We start from the raw sequence: 14,384 nt of genomic DNA on the forward strand, positions 1-14,384 counted from the left end.
ACCAGAAGGATGGAGTTGCCATTCCCTGTGATGGGGAGGCCACTGGGGAAGCAGGACTGGGGGAGGGGAGGCAGGGAGCTCAGTTTGGGGTGTGTGGAGCTTGGGATTCTCTTGACTTTCAAGTGGAGGGATCTTGTAGGCAGATGGATATTTGAAAATGAGAAACCTGGACTGGAGATACAACTGTGAAGGAGTCAGCCACAGGCAGGATGAGATACCAAGAGAAAGATGATGGACAGAACAGGGCCGCAGACCGCACTCTGGGAACCTCTGGCACTGACATCCAGAGGAGAAGAGGAACAGCGATGGAGGCCATTTTCCTACCAGTTTGGTAGCTACTTAAGTACGTTTTGTCCCTCCCTCCCTTTAAATGGGTACCTACTATGTACCAGGAACCAGAAAAGATGTTTAGCCCTCAATAAACTCATAATCTTTACAGGAAAGACATAAAATGCACATTTATAAAATAATGGAGATATAGGCAATAACTGAGTAGGAAACTTGGCTTTTCAGTTGTTAACCAACTACACTAACTATACTACAGACATCTGTTTGTAACCTAGCACAAGAGTTGGGAATTCAGTTGTCTTCAACCCTTCTCTCCCATGTTTAATTATTATCAGAAGACTGATTCACTTGATCACATAAGATTAAATTCATGCTCGGTTTAGGAAAAAAGAGAGGTTGTAGAGGACTAATCCACACTATCCCGGTGTCACAGTCCTTCAAAACAGGACCCACTGCGGTGAGTCGGCCCATCACGAGGTACTGATTAAACACAGGGCGCGGGGTGGGAGGCAAAGACCCAGTGGCGTGATTCTTCGCCATGAGAAGCTGACAATCTAGTCCAGGGGTCCCCAGCCCCGACCCACTCCAGAATCGCCTGGGAGCTTTCAAAACCATTCTGATCCTGGGCCCCACCCTAATTCAGTCAGAATTTTTTCTTCACAACCTGAAAAATTCTAAAATGCTCTTCAGGACATTCTAATGTGCAGCCAGAGAAAAGAATACCACTGACCTAGGTTTTTTAAATAAATTATTTAACAATTTGCAAATCATAAAAGATTTCAACAAAGTATGAAAATTATAGTCTGTTTTGGTCCATTCTTTTGGGAACAGACCTAAAGGAAATGATTATAATTCAACTTCACAAATAATCCACAATTTAGTACTTCTCTGATGGAAGTAACCTGCCCTAAACCCACAATTCACAATAAAAACAATGTCAGTCAGTCTTCCGCTTACCTGATGGGCTCAGCAGTCTTGCTTGGTCAAGCTTAAACATCACTGTGTTTTAAATTACTTTGTGTTACCAGTAAACTCACTTTTTTTCTCTTGAAGATTTCTGTTACTTTCTTAATGATTCATTCTTAATGCTTTAGGAAAAAATTAACTACAGACCAAACAAGGACCAGCTTCATTTGCTGTAATCTGAACACACCTGGTGAACTGTCAGCCTTATGGCCATAAGGCAGCACAGAGAAAAATCAACACTGGAGAATTTCATTAACAAAAAAACCTCTCGCAGTTTATTAACAAATTCACAGAACAGTAACTGTACGTTTCCTTTTCTGCCACTGTCACTTGTTAAATTACTATCATCGTTTATACACAAGGAAAAGTGGACATACTTTACAGTCTTTCTGATAAATATATTGCCATGCTGCATCCAGCCTGGATAATGCTCTTCAGAACAGCGTACGCTGGAGCCTGTTAAAAACAACAACAATAAGCAAACCAAAGAAACCTGTTCTACGTTCACCTTCAGTTGTAAGGTACAGGCCTGGCATGGCAGGGTTGGGACTTCTCTGGATAAGTAATAAGATCTAAGAAACAATTTATTTTAATTGGGGGAAAAAAAAACCTATTCAAAAGATTGGAATGCCTCTGCTGCAGCCAAAACATTTGACCCAACCGTTTCTCACCTGAAAGGGAGAAAGTGCTGGGTAAAAGGATAAGGAAGAGAAGCAAGAAATAAGATTCCCAGCTGGGAGCAAGGCATTTGCTGGCTTTCTGTCAAGCAATGTATTGGTTCTCTTTGTCTCACAGCCACTTTGTATCTTTCTGGGAACAGAAACCTTCCCATCCCTCATCCTTCCAAATAAGGTGCCACCACAAGCAAACAGTAAATAAACGGGGGTCCCCACCAGTTCTGCGTCGTGTTCGAGGCCTATGTCATGGTGCTCAAGCTCTTCATCCCGAAATTTCCTTATCACCTGATTAAGGAAACAGAAATGGAAGCAAGTCAGCCTACCAGCTCCCTGCTGTTCTGACTTATTTTGGAGGCTAAAGCCTCATATTATCATCTAAGACACAGGTAGGCAAACTTTTGCTACAAAGGGCCAGAGTCAGTACTTCAAGCTTTTTGGGCTGTAAGGTTCCTGTCACAACAACTCAACTCTTCCTTCCATCGTACAGGGGACAGCAGCCATGGACATGTAGACAGATGGGTGCAGCTGTGTTCCAACAAAACTTTACAGAAACAGGTGGTTGGCAACTGACTTAGCTTCAAAAAAAATTAAACAGTTCCCTTACTTGCTGTAGAAAATTTCTGAGGATATTTATTTATTTATTTATTATTCTGAGGATATTCATTTAGTTAATCTGAAGGGTTTGTACTCATGGCATTTGCTCAGAATCTATCAATGATCCGGAAGCAGAGAGAACACAGGTCTGGGCTCAGGAAACACGGGTTTCAGTCCCAGCTCTGCCCAAGCACACGACAGGGCACACGGCTTCAGCTGCCTCAGTTTGCTTGCTTTTAAAATGAGGTGCTGCCCTAGGTTTCTGAGGCATCGCTATTCCCTAACACTCTATTTTGTTCCTCTTACCAAACTGCACATCTGCCCTTCCCCCCCAGCAGCCCCTTCCAGAGCACAGTCAAATACCTGAAGAAGCTGTTCATATTTTTCAGGCTCCTCCATCAGCATCCGGATCTGGTTGTTGTAGTGGTGTGCTATGGACTCTTCCACAGCAACTGTGCAGGCCATTGCGCCCTCCTTCCCAAGCAGGGCAGTTCCCGCACCTGGAATTGTCAGATCCAGAAGGCAAAGGATGGGGCTGATACCACTGGGGATGGAGATCAGCTGCGGTCAGGGTTTGTCACCTTGGCGCCCTGGACTCTGGGGCTGGATAATTCCTTGTCGTGGGGGAAAGTCCTGAACACTGTGGGCTGTTTAGCAGCATCCCTGGCCTTTACCCACTAGGTGCCAGTGGCATCCCCAGTTGTGACAACCAAAAATGTCTTTAGATGTTGCCAAGCATCCTCAGGAGCAACTTGCCACCCTTGAAAACCATGGTCTTCGGTGGCACCAGATCACAGTGTTAAACCCTGAATCACATAGTAAGAATGTCCTTTTTTCAATGCTTTTTCTAACCTTCCGACTATGGCAGGACGAGTCTTCACTGAGGGTGAGTGTGCTTTGGGTTCCTCTATACCACATTCCCCCCGCCACCCTTCTCTTTTTGGCCGTGCCTCGTGGCTTGTGGGATCTTAGTTCCCCGACCAGGGATTGAACCCAGGCTCTCGGCAGTGAAAGCACCAAGTCCTAACCACCTGACTCTCCCTTTTTAGGAGTGGGCAGATCTCAGGTTTAGAACGTTCATCAGGGAACATCATCTGGCTACAACTGAATTGCTCTAGCTTTTTTCCTCTCTGTTGTATTTATTTTCACTGTACCTTCTATTTATAAAAGTACAGATTTTAAGATTCTATCTTAAATAAGTGTAAGCAAAAAAAAGTCAATTTAACTTCAGAAAAATATTAAGTAAATTAAAAGGTTGTAAGAGGACACAGCAAGAATTGTAGAAGTGGTTATTTAATGATTCAATCATCCCAAATCCCTAAGCTCACATAGGCTCTTCTGGACAGACACATACCCAGTGCAAAGCCCACCACATTCCAAAAGGGCATCAGAATGGTTGGCCGCACCCTGAATGCAACCATCAACTCATTGAACTTTTTCAAGTGGTTCTTTTCTTGATCCCACATTTTCTGTAAGAAACATAAAAACAAAGATATGCAAACATTCCACAGAGACCGCCTGCTATACACCAAGGAAACTAATGCCCTGCCCATGTGGGGTAAAGGAAGCAAAATGGGGAAAATGATGAGAACTGCTATTTCTCCCAGTCCCCTTGAATCATCGAAGAAAACCCCTCAACATCAGACTACGGAGAAGAGAGTGACAGCAAACCAAGAGAAGCATCTGTTATCTTAATTCCAGACAAGTGGATCCCGAACCATGGTGCCAGAAGAAGCTCCTCAGACCCACAATGCGCCTATTCAAGGACAAGAGTGCACACCCAAAAGAAATGAGATGTTTAGCCCATTTCAAAATTAGAAGGGCAGAATATTACCTTTTATATAAGTTCCTTTCAGACAGCCAGAAATGTATCATTTACATCAAAGAAAAAAGGGAGAATGATTATAATAGCTAAAACTTAAGAGTATGTCCTACAGCCAAGTGCTGTCAAATAGCTTTACATACGTAATTAACTTAATCTGCACAACTGCTTTGTGAAGGACAAACTATTATTATCCTCATTTTACAGATGAAGAAAGTGAGGTACAGAGAGGTTAAGTAACTTGCCCAAGGGCTCAGAGCAGGCAATTTAACATGTGCTAAGTGTCTATTACATGCCAGGCATGGTATCAGCCACTCTACACCAGCTCATTTATTCTTCACCAAAACCTAATGAGGTGTTTGTTATCAGCTCATTTTGCAGATATGGAAATGGAGAGGTCATGTGACTTCCCCCAGGTCACACTGGGAGAGAGGTGGAATGTGAACCTTGGTCTGTGTGACTATAAAGCCCAGGCCCGTCCGTCTGCCTCTCAGTATAAAATATAAAATATCTCCACTGGCCTCCACTATGGGCACTGTGGGCGGGACCACAACGTCTCACAACTGGCGCTTTTACTTAACGCTATGACTCAGCCCTTTTTTATTGCCCGCACTGCCCCCCACAAGACATTTTAACACTACAGATATACTATACGTGTTTATGTACTAAATGTATGTGCTTGATAAAAAAAGAATAATATGCTTTTTACTCCTCCACCCCCACCCGCACAACCAATTCTTGCTTGCCTGGGGACAACAGTATCTCCCTTGAGAAGGCATGACCCAATGCGGTTCATTACTCAGAGATAAAGAGGCGCCCACCTGAATGACTGGCCCAACGCTCGTCCGACCCAGGACGGCCATCTGCCCTGCGTAGATGCGGTTCGCTCCATATTCACCTGCATGATCCACCCGGATTATTCGATCCACAGCTGCCCGATTGATACTGCCTAAGGTCATTCCCGAACTGCAAAATCTGACACTGATTCTTCTTCCATAAGCTGCAACGCAAGTGTTTATTCACCATTACTCTCGGGTAAAACTGAGATGTTTCCTTCATAGACAGAAGAAAGAGGCACCTTAGAGCGAAGGTCACAAATAAGCTCCCCAGAGGTTGGGTACGCCCACAGGTGTATTCTGTTTAACCTGCAATGGTGTTTGTTTTTTAAAGTAAATTAGTTACCAACATTTAAAACATGGAAGATTTTAACTAAAGATCTGGACTCTGGCTTCAGTCCAAGTGTATGATGATCTAGAAATACTGATCCTGTCTTCTCACCAGGCAGTTAACACGGTAGCCGCCTCTAGATGGGCACGGTTCTCCAGTTCACCCACACATCCCGGCTTGCTCCTTCCCAACCCTGGCTGCACAGACCCCCTAGGGAGCTCTCCAAAGCATGGACGCTCCTCCCCAGTTGATCTCTGGGAGGGGGCCACTGATGGTTTTGAAAAGGTCTGTGCACAAATCCTCTCAGCAGCCAAGGTGACGGAACTGTAGATTTAATTTCTCTTAAAAATATCCGCACCCGTGGGCATCTGACTTTGAGAATTTAGCCTTAGAGCTTAGGTTTCATCTCATTACTGTACTTAATTCAACTGAACTCTTCTTGCTTTCAAAATGTAAATTCTTCAGGATAGATTAGATTTTGTCTTTTAAAAAAACCTCCTAACAGTAACACTTTGACTGTAATCTCTGAGGCTTACATTAGGGCATTCCCAAAGTTCTCTCCCCTCAGAGAAGAGTTTTGTAACATGTTTAGATGTATACGGTGTTATCAACTCATTTTGCAGATGTGGAAATACAGACTCAGAGAGACCATTTAGTTTGTAATGTGAACTTTGACCTGTATTGATATCATCTTGAGATGTGTTTCAAGGCTCTTATGTATGACTACTGTGTGTTTAATAGATACTTCTTTTCATTTAGGCTAACTCGAACATCCACACAATGTGCAGAAAGTTTCATTTTGGATACATCTATAGTTTTGGGTTTTTTTCCCATTAAAAAAGGCTTGAGTGCTTTGGACACAGTGATGGGGTAGGCCTGATGAAATTTGAGGGGGTTCTGCATTTGAACTTTTCAGGCAGGGGATTTTAAATGACTAACTCTAAACAAAGGAGCAGTGGATATTAGGGGTCCGAAGCATAGTGACCCAGCTTTAATCCAGTCTTCCATATAACCTGCTCCATCTCACCGAGCATATTTGACTCAAGAAACTGGATGGAGTCCAAGTTCTGCCAGGTGTGAGGTACCACTCAGATCTGTGCCATCAGACAGTGGGTCACTGTGGTCCATGGCCATGTTCTTATGTGGAGAACAATTTGAGACATTTGACAAAGTCAAGGTAACTTGTCTCAAGTTTTTGCCTCCAAGTCCAAGGACTGGTGCTTCCATCGGTCTGGCCTCCTTATAGAAAGATGGGGCCCCAAAATTAAAATTGAAAACGATGAGATGACTCTATTTTTTAAAGTAATCTTGTTTGCTTGTTCTTTTATTTTGTTACTCCCACCCAGAAACGTGTTAATGGGAAAGAACTTTAAAGACTACTCAATACTCTTTTTTTTTGGCCTCTCCCCATGGCTTGCGGGATCTTAGTTCCCCGACCAGGGATTGAATCCAGGCCCTCGGCAGTGAAAGCGCCAAGTCCTAACCATTGGACCACTGGGAAATCCCTCAATACTCATTTTTAAGAAACCATTTACTGAGAAATAGCAAGGGGCTGAGTGCATAGGATGAGGGTGAGTTCAAACGCACAGCTGACTTCTGATGGGTAGAATTATATTTCTATTAAAAACATACTTGAATTTTCCCTAGCACTGCAACACTCTTCCAGATTCAGGCACCTAATCAATGCTTTTTGGGAGTATGTGTGGAGGGTGGGGTATTGTAATATTTGCTATTTCTAGCTTTTCATAATCTCTGCAAGGTGTCTTTAAAAAGTATGGGATAGATACTCTTGGATTGGAAAAATTAATATTATTTAAATGGCCAAACTACCCAGAACAATCTACAGACTTAATGCGATCCCTATCAAATTACCCACGACAATTTTCACAGATCTAGAACAAATAATCCTAAAATTTATATGGAACCATAAACGACCCAGAATTGCCAAAGCAATCCTGAGGAAAAAGAACAAAGCTGGTGGCATAACCCTCCCAGACTTCAGACAATATTACAAGGCTACAGTAATCAAAACAGTGTTGTATTGGCACAAAAACAGACATATGGATCAATGGAATAGAATAGAGAGCCCAGAAATAAACCCACACATCTACGGCCAATTAATCTTTGCTAATTAATATACAATGGAGAAAAGACAGTCTCTTCAGCAAGTGGTGTTGGGAAAGCTGGACAGCCAAATGTAAATCAATGCAGTTAGAACACACCCTCACACCATACACAAAAACCAACTCAAACTGGCTTAAAAACTTAAACATTAAGACACGACACCATAAAACTCCTAGAAGAGAACATAGGCAAAACATTCTCAGACATAAATCACACCAATGTTTTCTTAGGTCAGTCTCCCAAGGCAATAGAAATAAAAGCAAAAATAAACAATGGGACCTAATAAAACTTATAAGCTTTTGCACAGCAAAGGAAACCACAAACAAAGTGAAAAGACAACCTGCGGACTGGGAGAAAATATTTGCAAACGATGCAACCAACAAGGGCTTAATTTCCAAGATATACAAACAGCTCATACAACTCAGTAACAAAAAAACAAACAACCCAATCAAAAAATGGGCGGAAGACTTAAACAGACATTTCTCCAAAGAAGACAAACAGATGGCCAACAGACACATGAAAAGATGCTCAACATTGCTTATTAGAAAAATGCAAATCAAAACTACAATGAGGTACCACCTCACAGTCGTCAGAATGGCCATTAAAAAGTCTACAAATAACAAATGCTGGAGAGGGTGTGGAGAAAAGGGAATCCTCCTACACTGTTGGTGGGAATGTAAACTGGTGTGGCCACTAGGGAGAACAATATGGAGGTTCCTCAAAAAACTAAAAACAGAGTTGCCATATGATCCAGCAATCCCACTCCTGGGCATATATCTGGACAAAACTCTAATTCGAAAAGATACATGCACCCCAATGTTCACAGAAGCACTATTTACAATTGCCAAGACATGGAAGCAACCTAAATGCCCATCGACAGATGAATGGATAAAGAAGATGTGGTCTATCTACCTATACACACACACACACACACACACACACACACACACACACACACACACACAATGGAATACTCTTCAGCCATAAAAAAGAGTGAAATAATGCCATTTGTAGCAACATGGATGGACCTAGAGATTATCATACTAAGTGATGTAAGACAGAGAAAGACAAATACCATATGATATCACTTATATGTGGAATCTAAAATGTGAACTTATTAAGAAATTAACAAATGAACTTATTTAAGAAACAGACTCACAGACATAGAAAACAAACTTATGGTGACCCAAGGGGAAAGGGGGTGGTGGAGGGATAAATTAGGAGTTTTGGATTAGCATATACAAACTACTATATATAAAATAAACAACAAGGTCCTACTATATAGCACAAGGAACTATATTCAATATCCTGTAATAAACCATAATGGAAAAAGGAAAAAAAAGTACAGTATGGATCACAGATGGGGCACAGAGCTAGAGCCAGAAAATATGTACTCTGTCTCTAACAGAGACCTTAGACAATTCAGAATTGCCATTTCTTACATATAAAATTGGGAATGATCAGGTTATTTCCTTTTTAAGGGAAAACACGCAATAATAAAACCTTTCTTACTGAGTTATCATGAAGGTAAAATGAGATACAGGAAGCAAAGTAACTCTTTAAATCTAAAAGAATGATTCTTATTCTGGTATTGGCTCAATTAAGGAGCATTAAAAATCATGTTCAACAGTCCTCTGAGTTTTGCCTGCATTGTCACACACTTTAAAATAAAATTGAGAAATAATAAAATTGAAGCCCAGTGCTAGAAGCTCTCAAATGCATCATTTTATATTCATGTTTTCCCAAAATGTGAAACACATACCTATGATGGTACCTAGGAGATTTCATGTGGTTTATGGGAAGACCTTAAGTGGCTATGAACATGCATTAAATAACACCCATGTTTTTTAGCAAGAGTTATTCTCTTCCAACTCTTTTGTCTTCATCAAGGAGATTGTCTCAGTTTAAAGCTGACGCATCTTAAACATCTTCCTAACACTTGCTAACCTCCCTTTCTTACCAGAAAGAAAGACGATCTTGGGTTCAAGCCTTGGTAGGCAACAGTATCTAATACAATAACTTCTTGTTTTCAGCGTATTTACCTTTTATGATTACTTTTCTTGGGACAGGCGATACTGGTTTTCCGTTTACCATAAGGATCTAGTTTCCGTGAAATTACTTAATTTAAAAATGGGACACAGTTTAGGAAAAAAAGAAAACCTTTAGTAATCAAAATACAAGTGGTATTGCTATAAGGCAAAAGTCGTGAAGGTGGTACATGAATGATTTAACTTTGAGAAAATGACCTCACAATTTTCTGAGGCAGCTCGGATGAAATGAGGAAAGGAGGAGCCAGGATCCAAGCCCAAGTCTCCCTACTCCCAATTCGATGCTCCTTCCAATACCCTGGTGCCTCTCAAACTTGCAAATGCACACGAATCATTCGAAGGTCTTGTTAAAATACAGACGTAGCGATCCAGTAGGTCAGGGGAGGGACCTGAGAATCCGCGTTTCTAACAAGCTCCGGGGTGAGGGGTGGAGGTGTCGGGGGCAAGCGGACGCTGCTGGTCGTAGGACCACCTACGAGGCCCTGAGCAAAGGATACAAGGAGGACACCCCCCCCACCCCCCCGGGACACTAAACTTTTAAGGTCGCCAACTGTCCTCAGTCCGGAACGCCGACCACACCTGCAATGACGTCACGTAACAGGTGCGCAATTAGGTCATCCCCAATGCGCCGACCCGGAACCGGCGCTCCAGACGGTTACTGCGGAAAACCACCCCTCTTCCCGCCCGGCGGACCCGCGGCGCACTACTGGCCTAGCCCCGCTTTTCCAGCCGCTCAGTCGCGCTCCGTCGCAGCCCTGTGACGTAGTGAACGTCTCCCCCGTGACCTCTCCGACCCAAGCCTCAGGAGAAAATTCCCTGGCTCGCCGGCACGGGTCGGGGCCACGGTCATGCTCCCCCTTTACCTGAGAGGGACCTCGGGGCGCCCGTGCGCAGCTGCCACAGGCAGCAAGCCGCCGCCGCCCGGGCGCAACTCATTGCTGCGGCAACAGGGGAGCCACTCCCTGAACGGAGGAAACGTGCCCCTCGCGCAGACTGATGACGCACGGCCGACGTAAGGCAGATACGACCCGCTCTTGCCTCGGTGGAAACGCCCTGGGCCACCTGCTTCCACTCGATTGGTTGGAAACGTCAAGTGAAAAGATTCTATTGGATGCGATCACTATCAATCACTCAGGAGACCGACCGGGTAAAGGGTTGCCATGGAGATGAGAATGCTAAATTGTTCTTTCAAAGATCCCGACGGGGTAAAGATTACTCACCTCAGTTCCCGGGAAAGAGGACCATGAAGGAATTGTTTACTGGCATAGCCATTGTATTTTATGCTTTACCAATATAGGAGATTCTTCTCTATTTGTAACCACTTTAAAATAGTAGAAATTACATTCTGAAATTCACCACATGGTCATTAGTGTTATCTCTAGGTATTGGGGTTGACATACTAAATTTCTTCCTACTCCTTTTCTCTATTTTTAGGTTTTCTACAGAGAACATGTATTATTGCTATTATTATTTCCACTTTACTGTTAGTGAGAACGTACATTGGCGTAAATTGGTTTCTTAAGGGGAGGGTTTGGAAGGGAAGATTTAGCAACATATTTCTTACTTTTAAGTCTATATCCAATCTGTCAATGTAGACTCATCAATTGTAACAAATGTATCACTCTGGTGGGGGAGTCGGTGCATGTGTGGAGGCAGGGGGTATATGGGAAATCTCTGTACCTTCCTCAATATTGCTGTGAACCTAAAACTGCTGTAAAAAAAATTGTCTTAAGAAAAAAAAATTTGGACACTTTAAAAAATGCATATCCACTGATACAACAATCCTACTTCTAGGGATCTATGGAACAGAAATAATTTTTCGAATGTGTAATGTATATGAGGGCAAAAAATCAAAGGTGCATACCTGAAAGGATGTACAGTAAAACGTTTAATAATGGTAACTTCAAGGGGTTGGGAGAGTGAGAAGGGGGCTTTCATTTTTTACTTTACACCCTTGGATTATACATCTTTTTTTTAATATATATACCTCTATATTGGAGTATAATTGCTTCACAATGCTGTGTTAGTTTCTGTTGTACAACAAAGTGAATCAGCCATATGCATACATATATCCCCATATCCCCTCCCTCCCACCCTCCCTATTCCACCCCTCTAGGTCGTCGCAAAGCACTGAGCTGATCTCCCTGTGGCTGCTTCCCACTAGCTATCTTACATTTGGAAGTGTATATGTGTCGATGCTACTCTCACTTCACCCCAGCTTCCCCCTCCCCCAGCCCCCCGTCCTCAAGTCCATTCTCTATGTCTGCGTCTTTATTCCTGCCCTGCCACTAGGTTCATCACTACCATTTTTTTTTTAAATTCCATACATATGCGTTAGCATACGGTATTTGTTTTTCTTTCTAACTTACTTCACTCTGTATGACAGACTCTAGGTCCATCTACCTCACTACAAATAACTCAATTTTGTTTCTTTTTATGGCTGAGTAATATATGTGCCACATCTTTATCCATTCATCTGTTGATGGACATTTAGATTACTTCCATGCCCTGGTTATTGTAAATAGTGCTGCAATGAACATTGTGGTACGTGTCTCTTTTGGATTTATGGTTTTCTCAGGGTACATGCTCAATAGTGGGATTGCTGGGTCATATGGTAGTTCTATTTTTAGTTTTTTTAAGGAACCTCCCTACTGTTCTCCATAGTGGTTGTATCAACTTACATCCCCACCAACAGTGCAGGAAGGTTCCCTTTTAACCACACCCTCTCTAGTATTTATTATTTCTAGATTTTTTGATAATGGCCATTCTGACTGGTGTGAGGTGATACCTCATTGTAGTTTTGATTTGCATTTCTCTCATGATTAGTGATGTTGAGCATCTTTTCATGTGCCTTTTGGCCATCTGTATGTCTTTTTTGGTGAAATGTCTCTTTAGGTCTTCTGCCCATTTTTTAATTGGATTGTTTGTTTTGATATTGAGCTCCATGAGCTGTTTGTATATTTTGGAGATTAATCCTTTGTCCGTTATTCCATTTGCAAATATTTTCTCCCATTCTGAGGGTTGTCTTTTCATCGTGTTTATGGTTTCCTTTGCTGTGCAAAAGCTTTTAAGTTTTATTAGGTCCCATTTGTTTATTTTTGTTTTTATTTTCATTACTCGAGGAGGTGGGTCAAAAAAGATCTTGCTGTGGTTTATGTAAAAGAGTGTTTTTCCTATGTTTTCCTCTAAGAATTTTAGAGTGTCCTGTCTTACATTTAGGTCTTTAATCCATTTTGAGTTTATTTTTGTGTATGCTGTTAGGGAGTGTTCTAATTTCATTCTTTCATATGTAGCTGTCCTATTTTCCCAGCACCACTTACTGAAGAGACTATCTTTTCTCCATTGTATGTTCTTGCCTCCTTTGTCATAAATTAGGTGACCATATGTGTGTGGGTTTACCTCTGGGCTTTCTATCCTGTACCATTGATCTATATTTCTGTATTTGTGCCAGCACCATACTGTCTTGATTACTGTAGCTTTGTAGTATAGTTTGAAGTCAGGGAGCCTGATTCCTCCAGCTCCGTTTTTCTTTCTCAAGATTGCTTTCGCTATGGGCTTCCCTGGTGGTGCAGTGGTTAAGAATCCGCCTGCCAATGCAGGGGACACGGGTTCGAGCCCTGGTCTGGGAAGACCCCACATGCCGCGGAGCAACTAAGCCCATGCGCCACAACTACTGAGCCTGTGCCCTAGAGCCTGCGAGCCACAACTACTGAGCCCACGCGCTGCAACTACTGAAGCCCACACGCCTAGAGCCTGTGCTCCGCAACGAGAAGCCCGCGCACCGCAGCAAAGAGTAGCCCCCACTCACCACAACTAGAGAAAGCCTGTGCACAGCAACGAAAGACCCAATGCGGCAAAAAAAAAAAAAAAAAAAAAAAGATTGCTTTGGCTATTTGGGGTCTTTTGTGTTTCAATTACCCGTTACTATAAAATATTTAAGATACACTGCTATTGTAAAATAATGTTGCTAATTGTTTTCAAATTAACACACTGCAATAATTTAAAATTATGATTGACTATTATATACCTTTTAAATCCAAATAGTTGGTGAAAGTGAGGGTGTTGTAACATTCTCATGTAAAGCTCCTGAGTGTAAATCTAGCTCTCAAAAGCCTTAAAATCTTGGCTGTAATCCCATTTCCAGGTCTCTGTCTCAAAAAAAAAAAAAAAAAAGGAAAAAATATTGACAAAGATTTGTGTGTCTCATTTATTATCAGGGACATTTGAAAATAAAATGTTAAGCAGCAAGGGAATGTTAAAAAAAAATTGTGGGGACTTCCCTGGCGGTCCAGAGGTAAGACTCTGCCTTCCAATGCAGGAGGTGTGGGTTCGATCCCTGGTCAGGGAACTAAGATCCCACATGCCGTGGGGTGCGGCCAAAAACTTAAAAAAAAAAAAAAATTGTGATCCATCTGTATGATGTTATGTAACCTACTGAAATGCTTATAAAGAACTTCAGATAAAATGAGAAAACACTTATGAAAAAGAAATGAGAATACCAATTTTTTTTCTTTCTCTTCTTTTCATCCTCCCTTCCTCACTCTGTTCTTTCTACCTTAAAGGGAATTTGCCAAGATTAACGTGGATGTCCACAAACATTGCTCATACATGATTTTTACTTTTTTTTCCTCTGTAGCTTTCAATGTTCCCTTTATTTTCTATATTAAACAAGTATTTTTGTAATGAGAATACAAAATT

General features: G+C 42.0%; 1 protein-coding gene across 5 annotated transcripts; it reads right to left on the reverse strand.

The window, feature by feature from the left end:
• Positions 1–1,487: 1,487 nt before the first annotated feature.
• On the reverse strand, positions 1,488–10,703 carry COQ7 (coenzyme Q7, hydroxylase). 5 transcript variants are annotated; one of them, XM_082361102.1, is made up of 7 exons: positions 10,193–10,391; positions 9,681–9,756; positions 5,169–5,347; positions 3,880–3,994; positions 2,889–3,025; positions 2,148–2,216; positions 1,488–1,710 (listed from the first exon to the last, which is right to left on the reverse strand). In XM_082361102.1, the coding sequence occupies exons 2-7, from the start codon at positions 9,730–9,732 to the stop codon at positions 1,633–1,635; spliced, it is 630 nt and encodes a 209-aa protein (XP_082217228.1). In that variant the 5' UTR covers positions 9,733–9,756; positions 10,193–10,391; the 3' UTR covers positions 1,488–1,632. The 5 variants fall into 5 exon arrangements, with proteins under 5 accessions (XP_082217228.1, XP_082217227.1, XP_082217230.1 ...); XM_082361101.1 differs by lacking the exons at positions 9,681–9,756; positions 10,193–10,391 and adding an exon at positions 10,550–10,703; XM_082361104.1 differs by lacking the exons at positions 9,681–9,756; positions 10,193–10,391 and adding an exon at positions 10,550–10,687 and having other exon boundaries at positions 5,169–5,400.
• Positions 10,704–14,384: the final 3,681 nt, after the last annotated feature.

Source organism: Balaenoptera borealis (assembly GCF_965194805.1).
Source record: "Balaenoptera borealis genome assembly, chromosome: 16".
NCBI classification, from domain to species: Eukaryota; Metazoa; Chordata; class Mammalia; order Artiodactyla; family Balaenopteridae; genus Balaenoptera; species Balaenoptera borealis.

Bases quoted from the DNA above. Each gene is read 5' to 3' on its own strand.
- COQ7 (XM_082361101.1), bottom strand. From the start codon at position 10,622: ATGAGTTGCGCCCGGGCGGCGGCGGCTTGCTGCCTGTGGCAGCTGCGC. The intron at 3,026-3,879 runs GTATGTGTCTGT...TGACAATTCCAG, and splicing joins TGTGGTGGGCTTTGCACTGG to GTGCGGGAACTGCCCTGCTT. The intron at 2,217-2,888 runs GTATTTGACTGT...TTCCTTAATCAG, and splicing joins AATATGAACAGCTTCTTCAG to GTGATAAGGAAATTTCGGGA.